This window comes from Cricetulus griseus, chromosome 4 (assembly GCF_003668045.3).
Source record: "Cricetulus griseus strain 17A/GY chromosome 4, alternate assembly CriGri-PICRH-1.0, whole genome shotgun sequence".
In the NCBI taxonomy this organism is placed as follows: domain Eukaryota; kingdom Metazoa; phylum Chordata; class Mammalia; order Rodentia; family Cricetidae; genus Cricetulus; species Cricetulus griseus.
Window position 1 is genome coordinate 61,906,650 of NC_048597.1, and position 13,416 is coordinate 61,920,065.

The 13,416-nt window shown below is 36.5% G+C and overlaps 1 protein-coding gene across 1 annotated transcript in view; it reads right to left on the bottom strand.

Moving 5' to 3' along the window:
• Positions 1 to 280: 280 nt before the first annotated feature.
• The window catches only part of Ostn (osteocrin), a 34,711-nt gene continuing 21,575 nt past the window's right edge, over positions 281 to 13,416 (bottom strand). Inside the window, exons 4-5 of the mRNA XM_027412936.2 lie at positions 4,799 to 4,895; positions 281 to 1,152 (exon numbers count right to left, since the gene is read on the bottom strand). Of these exons, the coding sequence (XP_027268737.1) occupies positions 4,811 to 4,895 (85 nt within the window). The 3' untranslated portion in view covers positions 281 to 1,152; positions 4,799 to 4,810. The remainder of the gene's footprint in view (positions 1,153 to 4,798; positions 4,896 to 13,416) is intronic.

The window sequence follows — 13,416 nt, forward strand, 5'->3', positions numbered from 1 at the left end:
CTTCCTTCCTTCCTTCCTTCTTACCTTGTTTTTTTCTCCTTTTGAAACAGAGGTCTCATGGTGCCTAGCCTGGCCTCAAACTATTTAGTTAGCTGAGGGTGTCCTTGAGTTCCTGATCTTCCTATTCTTATCTCTAAGTGCTGGGCTTACAGGTATGAGCCACCACACAAATTAGACAGAAAATTTGTCTCTTTCATGCTAGGCAGGCACTCTGCCTTTGATCTGTATTCCTTGCTCTAATAGCCTGTTTTTGAATTAAAATAATTCAGGAAGTCAAGTTTTTCAGTTCAAATTCAAACTTTAATATGAGATGTGTTAGCCTAATACTGATTTTAGTATCTTTTATCAAGGCACAGAGCACCTAGTGGATGGATTGGTAGCTTATAAAAATCTAATGGAGAGATAAAAAGGAAAAAAACAAAACAATAGCTTGTAACGTAGGAAAATTTCTACAGCCCACGTCAATGCTTGGAAAAATAAACAAGAGAGACAAAAATTTGTTTTCAAATAAATCTTTTAAATTCAGAGTTCTGTAGAACATTATACACAGGCCAATTATATTAGCTTTTCTCATATTAACTTTTAGATATTAGTTTCTAGAGAACACTATTGCTCAGCTTTCTTAAAATATAATTTCCCTTTGCTACAGTCTTCTACTGTATTTAAACAATCATGTACTGCCTTTTCTCTAAGCCTGGAGTGTAGATTTTCAGCAATTTGATACATTTCAGAAAAATTAAGAAGCCCTCTATAAATCTTTATGGATTCTGTATTCGTGTTCCTTTCTTTACATCTTCAGATCTTTAAACCATAGGTTTTGAGAAAGCACATGGGGGAAATGAATTGTAAAAACATTCATGGCAAAAGAATGCATAATACTTGACAATTGTATGAAAAGTAGATCTCGGGGATATGTCACAATTTATGAATCACTAAAAAAATATATCGCCAAAGGTATTCATGCACTGAATGATCTGCACGACTTAACTAAAACCATAGCGACACTAGGACTTGGTGCATTGAGGTTCTCAAGCTCTGGGGAGGGTTGCAGAAGGTTAGTTTTTTTAATAGTTTAACCAGCAAGTAGTAATGAAGAACTTCACTGAAGCGTCTTTGGTAAGTTCTGTGCCGTCTCTCACAAGTCAGACACATCTGTAAGAGTGAAAGTAGAAGTTGGTAAAATTGTTTTTGCACTCTGCAGATTGGATGAAAATCCACAACTTCACCAGTAAAGTTGTAATCCTCTAATCACTTGGTACTTTGTGTCAGCTTTTAGTTACATGGCATATTTTATACCATAATGTGGAGTAATAATTTCCAAATAACAATTATAGTATTTGTCAGTTCTTTCTTTACTTTCCTCTCTCTCTCTCTCTCTCTCTCTCTCTCTCTCTCTCTCTCTCTCTCTCTCGTTTTTTGTTTTTGGAGACAGGGTTTCTTTCTACTGTTTTTGAACCTTTCCTGGAACTCAATCTTTAGACCAAGCTGGTCTTGAACTCACAGAGATCCACCTGCCTCTGCCTCCCAACTGCTGGGATAATAGGTGTGTGCCACCAATGCCCTGTAGTTCTTTCTTGAGACATCAACTATACCAAATTTCTCTTGAGTTTTTGATCTTATTTCAAAGAGTGTTGTCATGAAAAAAAAGAAAGGTAAAGAAAAGTTGACTAGAATTTGTTTAGTTTTAGGTGCACATTGATAACTGTGCATTTTGCTACTAAGAATTTAACCTTACACTATCTTTTACACTTGAGAGTCCTGCAATATCTCAGAGTTCTATTTATATAAACAGTGATGTCAGAATCATGCTAAGATAAAATTGTTGATCTAAAACAATGATATGTGCTTTATATCATTAAAAGAAAGTCTTAATTCAGGTAGTAGCAACTGACTGCCACATCAAGGTCTGTGCTTCTAATGTCATGAAGTAGGTGATCTTGACTTGAATACTGGTTTATAATTACACCTAGGAAATCTACGAAAGTGTGGACAAAATATTTATTGAATGTGAGTTGCTTAAGTCAATGCCTCTACAGTCTCCAGACTTTAGTATGATGTAGTACTGATTGGAATAAAATATGTAAATATCAGATTATATCCCTTTCCAACATATAGTAGAGAAGAAATTGGCCTTTTCTCTGGAAACTTGTTCATTTCTAGCAGTTGTATGTGGACTTGACCTTCAACCAAGCCAATTTTCTTTGACTACGCAAAAGTTTCACTTTGAGTGTGAAACTCAATGTGAAACCCAGAAGGGAAAAACCCACGGCTAAGCCTCTTCCAAGGGAAAGCACTTCAGCCCCCACATAAGTGAAAAGGAGGCAGAGTATGCTTTCTCTGTGGCTTGCCTTGCAACAGTTAGGGCTGGGTGTATAGCTCAGGGATGATACACTTGCCTAGCATATGAAGGAACTTGGGTTTGATCCTTGGCACCAACTGTTTGACCAAAACTGACCAGTGATGCTCTCAACGAACATCAATAGCTTGGAATCAAGAAAACATGGTGGATCATGAAAAGAACATTGATCTAGAAAGTAAAACACCTGATTTCTCTACTTTGCTCTGCACTAGATCTTAAAATGTATTACACTAATGTCCACCAACAATTCAAATTTCCTGACTTGTTTGGGCTAAACAAGGTTCTATGTTCTCAATTCTGTAATCACTTGTTTGATGGTATGAACATTATTTAACAATGTTCAAATTCTTAACTTGTAAATGCCTTGCTGTACAAATTGCACCCACTGTTTAATTATAAGGAATATTGTGATAGTAAAAAATGTATTAGAAAAAACATAAATTTGAATGAAAATTATGTATTATTTTAAAGGTTTCTTTATCCATTCCAATCACAAACTTTCACATGAGGAAATAAATATTTGAGAAATCTTGGTGATAATGGTGGGAAATCATAAAAATAATCACTGAGATGGTGAATCCTCAGTGACTGGTGGAGAAGAGAGAAATGTGTGATGTTTAGCTTTCTTTTAAGCCTTCTCTGTGGTATAGCTGTCTTCAGGTTTGACCAGTAAGGGCCATATTTGTGAAGACACTCTAGAGTTTGATAAGTACATTTTAGTGCACAGACTTGTATATCACTATCATGTTTTGTTTTAACATGGTAACAGCTAGGCTATCTTCTTTCTGTGCAGGGTTCCTAGTGTGTGAATGTTCAAATGAAAATGAGCTTCCCGTATTGGCTCTCATGTGCACTTTGGGAAATTCAGAAATATTAAATAAAGCATGTGATAATGAAGAGTGGCAAAAGAATATGCAGAAACCAGTGAGAATTAATCAGTCTCAGAGTCATGTTAATGTATCAGGAAATTGGAAGATGTGCCCTTGGTTCCAGGAAGTACTTGGCTTTTAATGTCTATTAGTAAATTCCTGGTCAAATGTAAGTGCAGAAGTTGTAAGCAGACCCAAGGAATGATAGCATTTAGTCTATTTCTGGATATGAGGGAAACAGTTTTTTTAAGGTAGTGCTGTTCAAAAGGCAGTGTTCCTCTCAGCAGTCGGTGTATACTCCTGCTTCTGTGGGGACTCAGTGACGGCAGAACCTCAATAACAAAAACTTTTGAGAATGAACACATCTTTTAATCAAGTCATTAGAGTATTTGAAGGGAAAGAAAAACTAATATAATATAAATTATAAAGGATTAGGCCAATGTTGTGAAAGAAGCAGTAAACAGAATTCCATCTCTGTTCTGAGATGGTTAGAGCAGTTGCAGGTTGTTAGAATTATTTGGAAATAAGGATGCACCTTGCATCAGCTTTACTGGAAGAAAACATATTGCCTAGATTTCAAACTCACAAACATTTATTGTTTGTTATATAATATATTTCAGTGAAATAAAAAAGTGATTCATTGTGTTCCTCTAGTTTTCTTCCTATTGCTTTCTGACCCAAAGCCACTTAGGATGGAGCCTTCGTTTATACTTTAAAGTCACAGTCCATCACTGAGGGAAGGCAAGGCAGGGACACAAGGCAGAAACCTGGAAGTAGAAACCAAGATGTGCTATTGACTGGTCAGCTATCTGGTTTACTGCCATTCTCATACTTAGCTAGTTTTCTTGCACAGTCCAAGACCCTAGGAATAGTATTCTTTCTATGAGGCTTGGCCAACATGCCCCCAGGCCAATCTGATCCAGGCAATTTCTCAGTCAGGCTTTCCTCTCAGTGAGTTCTTTGCTATGTCAATATAACAATTAAAGTTAACTAGGACATATGCTAGTTATAATCTTAACCCTTCCTTGCCTATTAACATTAAACAATTGCATAGGATTATGTGAAAATGGCAAATGTATTTTCATGAAGCATTGGCATGAGTGACTTTTCTTTTTGAAAGATAAAATTTGGTATCCCTCAAGTGTGTCCAACCTACAACTTTTGAGCTGCAAATGCCTCAGGGTATCTATAAATGTATCACTATATAAGCTGTAAACTTCCTTGAACTATTAAAAAGACTTTGTGTGTGTATGAAGTTTTAAAACTTTATTGTACATTGAGTATGAACTTTGAAGATAGATAAAAATGTTATGTTGCTATCTCAAAAATTAGGACACTCTTGGTAGGATGTTTGTTTCCTTTCTAAAAGTTCTCTAAATTATTTAGCATCAATATGTTAATTGATTGAAGAAATATTTGCAAATGTGTGTATATATGCATACACACTATATCTGTATCTGTATCTGTATATGTATCTATATGACATTTACAAGTAAGCATGGCCCCAATCACCTAGTGTGAAATGCTATCTAGCATCTGCCCATAGACTGCTTGTAGGAATTGTACTCACAATGGGAATCCATCAGCCTCTGGAACCAGAAAGTCGGTTTCTACCAATCCGATCCATGGGGATACCGAACCGTTTTTTCGAATGATCTACTATTTTCCTGTAACAAACCATGGAGAATATTTTAAACCAATGTCCAAGTTATCAACCATTGCTTTTGTTTTTGATTTAATGCAGATCTGGAGCTCTCTTCGGAAGTGGAAAAAATGACAGATACTGTTTATCAGTTCCCATTCTCATCTCTGCCCATTTGTCAAGAAAACGTTTAGAGAGATGATTTGACTCCATTTGCCCCCATGAAAACCCAGGTCTTATCAGCATATTGAACTGCTAATAACCTAGTTGATAAATCCCACTACCTCTGCAGAGTTCATTCTCTTACTGCTCTTATGCCTCTGAATGGATTCTATTTAGAAGGATAAAGGTTGAAGACAGAAAAGTGTATAGATGCTAAAACTATTGTGGCAGAAGTCTGCCTCTAATTCCTTCACTTAGACATCTTGTACAGATGCTTGTATGTGATCATATGTGTCTGCTTAGGTATTTTCTGTATCAATCTTTGGTTGAAGAAATGAACTCTAATGATGTATTTTTCTGCTTGATGACTTTTGAATTAGTTACTTTTCTGTTGCTGTGATAAAACACCATGGCCAAGGTAACTTACAAAAGAAAGGGGTTATTTATGCTTGTGACTACAAAGGGATAGGAGTTCAGTACCATCACAGTGGGGAAGTGGCAGTGGGTAGCCAACTGGAGCAGCAAGCAGTGAGTGTGTGCTAGGGATGGTGGGAGGTTTTGAACCTCAGAGCCCATACTTACTTACATACCTCCTTCAGCAAAGCTACACTTCCTAAACTGACTCAAACAGCATCACTGACTGAAGAACACATACCCAAACATTTGAGCCCATGGGACACACTCATTCAAGCTTATCCCCACTTCTGTGAAGTGACTCTTACTACCTCATAAGATAATGTTCAACAACTCAGACCTAAAAATAAAGACTTGCTTCTGGATGTCTTCAATGGCTTTTGTTCTTTTTTTCCTGGTTACTTACATTGTGCAGTCAGTCTTACTCCATATGAATGAAAACCTCAATGATTTTTTTCACTATCATTCAATAGACTTTTCTTCTACATACTTTGTCCCTATATGCATAAGGAGCTTCTTTTGTGTATCCTGGGGTTCACAATCCGAAGTAGTATTTGTTTTCAAAAGCCTTGACTACTCTCAGAAGTGATGATGGCTGAAGACCAATATTACAGGAATAAATCTCCCATTTTACTGAGTCCAAGTTTTTCATTAATAATATTACTTTAAAAAAGCAATTCATTAATAGCCCTGAGGACATCGAGGGATTTTTTACAGCTACACCTTGCACATAAAATATGCAAATGCTGTTTAATTTACTTAACATAGTTAATTTGAAGATTGTTAGTATTTCCTGAGTGCTTTCTATAGGCCACATGCCTATATACATGCCTATATACCTATATATATACCTATATACCCACAGAAGCAGCTGACCTGGGCAAGTGGGAACACATGGACCCCAGTCTGACAGCTGGGGAGCCAACATAGGACCAAACTAGGCCCCCTGAATGTGGGTGTCAGCGAGGGGGCCTGGGCAGTCTAGGGGACCTCTGGCAGTGGAAGTAGTATGTATCCCCCGTGCATGAACAGACTTCAGGAGCCCATTCCCCATAGAGGGATACTCTCTTAGCCTGGATACACTGGGGAGGGCCTAGGTCCTACCTCAAATGACTTGACAGATTTTGATGATCCTTCATGGAAGGCCTCACCCTCTCTGGGGAGTGAATGGGGGATGGGATAGGGGGTTGGTGGGAGCCATGGGAGGGAGAGGGAACTGGAACTGATATATAAAATAAGATTGTTTCTAACTTAAATAAAATAAAAAAGAGGTGTCTTCTGTTTAATAGTCTTGATTTCCCAATTACCAATTGGGCATGTAGTTTCCAGCTTGTTAAGTAATACAAAACACATAATTTGTAGAATTAGCTTAAACCAATGGACAAGAGTTATAAGAAACTGGACATACTAGTCATACTTCAAGAGTTTTGTGTAATTATAAACAATGGGTGCTGGAATAAAAAATATTTTCTATTTTTTTAGCTAGGGTCTCACTATGTAACCCTAGCTAACCTGGAACTCACTCTGTAGATCAGGCTGGCCACAGATTACAGAAATCTTCCTGCCTCAGTCTCCTGAGTGCTGGGATTAAAGGTGTACAGAACTACACAGGTTCTCTGCTGTCCTGTAAATTAACTGACTTTACCAAAACTAACATAAATAGATTTATAATTCAACATTATTTTCTTTTGGTAATTAGCATAATGGCTTCCCACCAGTGTTGACATTGCAATTTCCAGAATCATAACATGTAATTTTATATGGACCTGATATCTTTTCACAATAGTTCTTAAAAGTAGCTGATAGCTGCAGAAGAGTACCTCAGACATCAGATAATAAGGGCAGTCTGAGAGGGACCACAATTACTAATGACAGCATGAAGATGGAGGAGCCATGAGTGAAGGAATGCTGTGGTCCCTTGAGGTTTGCAAGGAAAATGGGACCTCAGTCTTTCAAGCACAAGAGTTGAATTTGGCCAACAATTCAAGTGAGATGAAAATGTTTCCCCTAGAGAAAGCTAAAAGATTGCAGCCTGATGACACCTTCATATCATCTGTGTCCAGCAGTAAGACAAGCAAGAGTGTTCAGGAACAGACAAAAGGGAATTTATACACCATCATTGGCCAGAAATCAGCCACATCTCTACCTAACAGAAAAAGAGACTGGGAAAATTGGCCTGAAATGATGGAGTGTGCATGATAAGGGTATACTGAACCTTGACTGACAAAATTATGAGTTAGTAATTGATTGTGATTTATTATGGTACCAACAAGAACAAAGACATTTCTCTGTATGATTTAGAGCTTATGTCTAAGTGCTATGGGGCTAATACATACAAGATATTAAATTGATGTGCTCCCTCCCTTTAAATTGATTTCTTCATTGGCTATCCATCATTAAAATCCCAGGACATGTGTAGGAAGAAGCCAATATTGGACAGAGAGGAGAAAGTTCAGGGTAACAAGCTGAAAAGGAAGTGAAGATTCAAATCCTCCAAGGTTTTACAAAAGGGGAAGGAAATGGCAGCTGAGGGTTAAATGCCCTGCTTACTGTTCCCAAAGCCACTTTGCATTCAAGGGTGTGAAAAAAAATTCATTTGTTTAGTTTTTTAAAATAAGTGCACTATTCTCATAGAGTATAGAATGTTCATTGGTTCTCATAATTGTTTCATAAAACCAAGGTAAAAAAAAATGTAAAGGACATTTTTTGCAGTAGTTGTTTTCCTGCTGAAGCTAATGAGTAGAGGCTGCACTTGTGGAAAAAACAAAATAACTAACTTCCTTCCATTCAAACCCCACAACCATTCACTCTTCTTACTGTCCCCAGGTTAGATCTAAAATGTGTTAGGAACGAGGAAATAGGAGTTAATCGTTAATGAATTATTTTACTTAATGTTTCTGGGAACCTCTAAAATTCTGTTATTCTAAGGAATTCTTTATTTTCTGATAAAATTCAGATAATCTTGTGTTTTTATCCATTGGAATTGTTTATTCATTCAACACTCCTACTTGTTAGGTACTATTTGGTTATATTTTTGTTTTATCTCTCAGTGCCCAGTTCATGCTGAAAATGGCAATCGAGGTGACACTCACAGAGTCATTTACACATATCTTTTGCTTATGCTCCTGCTAGTCCTGGTGAATTATTTCCAGACTATTTGAACTACTTCAGAATGAGACACGTAGCACATCACTTTGTTCTAGCATCTTAATTACTTTGATTCATTTTATCAAATGTGGTATGATCAGCTACAAAAATGTACAGATAATTTCTCATGAGCTTGCACATATAATTAGGCTCAATATAGGAACAATTTAGCACATTAAAAAAAAAAACAAAACCAATTTTAAAAGTTCAATAAAGTCAAAATGGCTCACGAAGCCAAGAAGTTTATCTATGTTTTAGACCAATTCAGAGACAAAATGGCAAGCAGGTAGTTTTCTTAACATTTTTTTCCGGTATTAAATACATCTAACTCTGTAACAGATGCGCTGACAAAAGTACCCAGTGTGCACAGAAAGAAAGTTAGATAGTCAAATACCACACAGAGCAGCTGTACTTCTGACTATCTAGTCCCTCTTGTGACAAAATGATGTAATGACACAGCTTATATTAGATGCAGGTGAAGGAATCCTCCCTTTTCATGGAAAAGTACCCTGTGAGAAGTTAAAGAGATTGATTATCTATCGAACTAATACAAGAAAAACATTAGGATTGTTTATTTTCAATCTGACTTTTATATTTACAATAAGATATAGACTTCATGTCAAATAGGATTTTCTTTGATGTCTGTATATCCTTCTTTCTGAAGTTGGATTACCATTGTTAGAAGGCAATAGAAAACTGAGTTTAAGCATTTTATTAAGTATTACCCCATATATGCCAACGGGTCCATCAATTATCTGTGCCTGGTTTAAAGAAAATAAAAAAAAGTACATCTGTGCTTACAGCACCGGATACGGACTTTTACCTGCACAGTAAGCATCCCACTGTCTCCTGTCAAGTGGTATTCCAGTCCCAGCAGTCTTGTGTGGCCTCAAGCTTAGTCCAATCCTGTCTTTGACTCTCCTTATCTTGAGTTTATTGTTTAATGGTCTAATACATACTGCAGATAGCTTCAGATTTTGCTTAAATCAATTATGTGCTACAGACCTAATGCATAACCTAATACTAGTTATGATTGATAGTATTACTAGTGGGAATAATACTGTTACTCCTAATAATTGTATTATGAATTATGCCTATAGAACATATGATGCACTAGAAGTTTGTTAAAAGAGTAAAGATTGTGTTCTTATTTTAAAATCAGGTTTTGTGTGAAGTGATGTCTATGTCAACTAGTTTCTCTGTGGCAATTACTTCACAATGTATCCATGTATCACATATTATTTTTGATTTTATATGTCTTACGTTCAATCTCTCTTTCTCTATCTCCCTCTCTCTCGTGGTGTGTGTGTGTGTGTGTGTGTGTGGCGTGGGTGAGAGTACAACTTTTGAGAATTTGTTCTCATCACAATGTGGGTCTCAGGGAAACAACCCAAGGCATCAGATAAGCACCATGTCCATTCCTAAGGAAAAACCTATTTTATGTCAATCATGCCCCACTAAATCCTTAAAAATAAAAGGCATCATATATGAATTCTCTATTTCCGCAAAGCTATGTATTTTGAAATGCATTCATGTTGACGTGTGTAGCTACAGCTGCATTTCTTTTCTTCTCTAGAGTGTTCCATTGAATTGATGTATAGCATTTGTCTATCCATCCTGCTACCCAGGGAATCTTGAGGAGTTGAATATTTTGATGTTGTTATACTACCAAAAATCAGTTGAAAATTGCTTTATGCATATCTTTCAACTTTATTTAGGGATTTATGAGCAGGATATTTTCAAAAATAGAGTTACCAGATGTGACTATTTAATTTTATTATTTAGTACCAGACTGTTTACCATATTCACACCTATCTACAAATATAAGAGCCATGTGCCACAATTCCTTTTCTTTCAAGAGTATGTCACGCCCTGGGACATGATTTTATAGCTTTATAGTCTGGTTTCTTAGCTACTACCTTATACTGGATGTAATCATCTCTTCTATTGCTACTTCTGTCTTTCATCTGCTCATTTTTCACCTGGATTTCTTCTTTGGAAGTGTCTGCTTAATTAGATATGTTTTTCTTATTGATTTGTTCTTCTTTCAAATATGGATGGTAGGTGGACTTAGTGTACACTGATATGACACATTGTCAGTCTTATATACTAAGTTTCTGCCATCGACTTTCTTAAATTTTTATTAGAAAATCATTTTTGTTACCTCAGTGGATATCAATGTTTCATCTTATGTAATGAGTTCTTTCTGTCTCAGAATTGCAGATGCAGCTTATTGAGTTTCTCGAAAATCTGATGGCAGCGTTGACTAGAATTGAATTGATGATGTTGTAAATCAATCTTTGAGAACTAAAATCATTATGAATGTGTCATGCTATCCCAGATGATTTATCACTTAGGCTACTTTGATATCTTCAGGCAAATTGTTATAATCGTCTCCATAAAGACCAGGCATACTTTGTGGAATTTCATTTGTTGTAAGTGATATCACATAAGAATATATACTGTTGGAGATTTTTTTTTAACAGCTGTCTTTTACTTGGTTAAAAAGTCTCCTTCCAGTGTTCATTTACTGGTGATTTTAGTCATGAGTGGAATTTGATTTTGTGGGGGTGATTTTCTTGCATCTGTTATGATGGTATGGTTTATTTCCTTACTATTACTTCCATTAGTTAATTTTTCTGAAGCAAATCACCTTTATAGAGCAAACCAATGAGATAATGGTGTGTTGTTTTACAAACTTGACTGGAGTCGCTTAGCTGTTTTTTCTTTTTTTTTTTTCAGGAAGTTTGCATCTGTGGCTGTCATATTAAGTTCTTTTCTTGTTCATTCCCTATGTGGTTTTGGTAGTTAGGCAACTTTATTAAATGGGATAAGGATTACACTTTATTTTTCAAGGTAGGGAAATACTCTTTTTGGATTTTATCATGAGTTTTAAGGCTCATTTTCAGACTAACCATTCATGAATTTCATGTTGTGTTGATTCCTGTGTGCCCAACTGTTGATTATGAAACTTTTTGCATACCTTGTGTGTGGTTGGGAGTCTCAAGGAAAGGAAGGAACTAGGATTGATGGTCTGGATAATATTCCCCCAAAACAACAGTCTAGGCTTGTTGCTGCATTTTTAAGGAGACAATAAAATGCTAGGCTCCTTTAGGAAAGGCCATTGGCTAACCTAAATGGAAAACTACCCAGATGGAGGATGCAGTAACTACTCTAGAGCAAGTTCTTTTCATTGGTCCGTAAGATTAGCAAACAAGAAATTGTATTATAGTAAAAAATAAACTTAACAAGACTGAGATAGCCATTTTGCAAATTAGGTCCCAATAATTCCCTTACTGTGTAGTCTCCTCCACTGGAAAGAGCCAACTTCCATAGCCAGTGTGGGAAAGGCACAGTACAAAGTCCTGTAAACTATTGTACCCTTCTGCCTTTCTTTGCTGGACTATTAAGTTCTTAGTGACATCTAGCTTCCATTTCCCTAAGAGCCTCATAAAAAGTCTACATGGCAAAAATTGAAACCTCCTGCCAATAGCCTGAGAGAAACAGAGTCATTCTAGCCATGAGTGTGCCAGTTTGGAAGTAGATGCTCTAGCACCAAGTACATGAATTTATTATTTGCACCTTATTTTTCTATTATTCCTAAATGTGGTTTTGAAGAAAAAAAGGCATTATATACCAATTACTTAAAACAACTTCATCACTTAAATGAAATGTGTTCTTCAACCTAACACTGGCAGATTGGAACTTGAAAGCCTCACTATTTTCAAATTTAATTGTGAGTTGTGGCCATTCTCTTTGTACTTTTCTGTGGTCTTTTCTAGTGTGCTCTCATATGTCATATAATTCATTTCAAGCTTGTTACTTACATTTGAATATGACCCTCACCCTTTCTGCATTCTCCAATTCAGTAATCAAACTTGCCAGATTCCAAGATTGATTATATGCTACTGCATGTTCCCTAGGTTGTTCAGAGAACCCCCAAATTGGGTGTGCCTTCTAGTATCATGAGTCTCACAATATTAGATAGTGAACTGCTGGGCAAAAAAATTCAAAATTGAATGGCTCAAGACTTTTGTTCTCATATATATTTTTTGTTGTTGTTCATAAAAAGGAAAACAAATGGGGCTGGGTGTTTCTTGAAAGAAAACAAAGAAAAACATGGTGGCCTTTCTACATGCCCAAGACCTCCCTGTATTAGATAGACTTGCATGGAATGGTCTTATTACCTCATAAAGTCAAGAAGGAAGTAGATGAGCAAGTTCTGTCCCTTCTGCCAAAATGAGCAAGGAGTTGGAGGCTATTCTTTCCCTGGGAAGAAAGGAATAAGGTCCCTGGAAAATATCAGCCATTTTCTGATAGAAGTGCTTGGTTAAGTTGTGGAGACACTGGTGAGTTTAGGACATAAAGGGAAGCACCACTTCAGTAAGAAAGGTTATATCTGGTTTAGCATTTTTATTTCAAAGGTAGTAATTTAGCTTATGAAGATTCTATTAAATTTGTGATGATGGTCCTGACCTTGTAACATTATCTTCTGAAGCATTTTCTTCAGGGAATAAGCTGTGTGGACAAACAAGCATTCAGACAGAAACCACGAGCACTGGATCCAATAGTGAGATTTAAGTAACCAAAGTAACCCAGTCATAACTCACTAAGGACGCTCTGTGGGCTTGCAGGCTAAAACACAGTGATCCTCACTGGCTGGCCTTCTTGAGAAGCTAATGAACTTTAAAAATTCCCATGTAGCAAAGAGATTTACATTAAGTTGCTGCACAGAGATTTTTTTTGTGTGTGTGTGTGTGAGGGTGAATAAAGTATATTACAAAATCTCTGTCAACTCAGTATTCTACTTCAGAGAGAAAGTT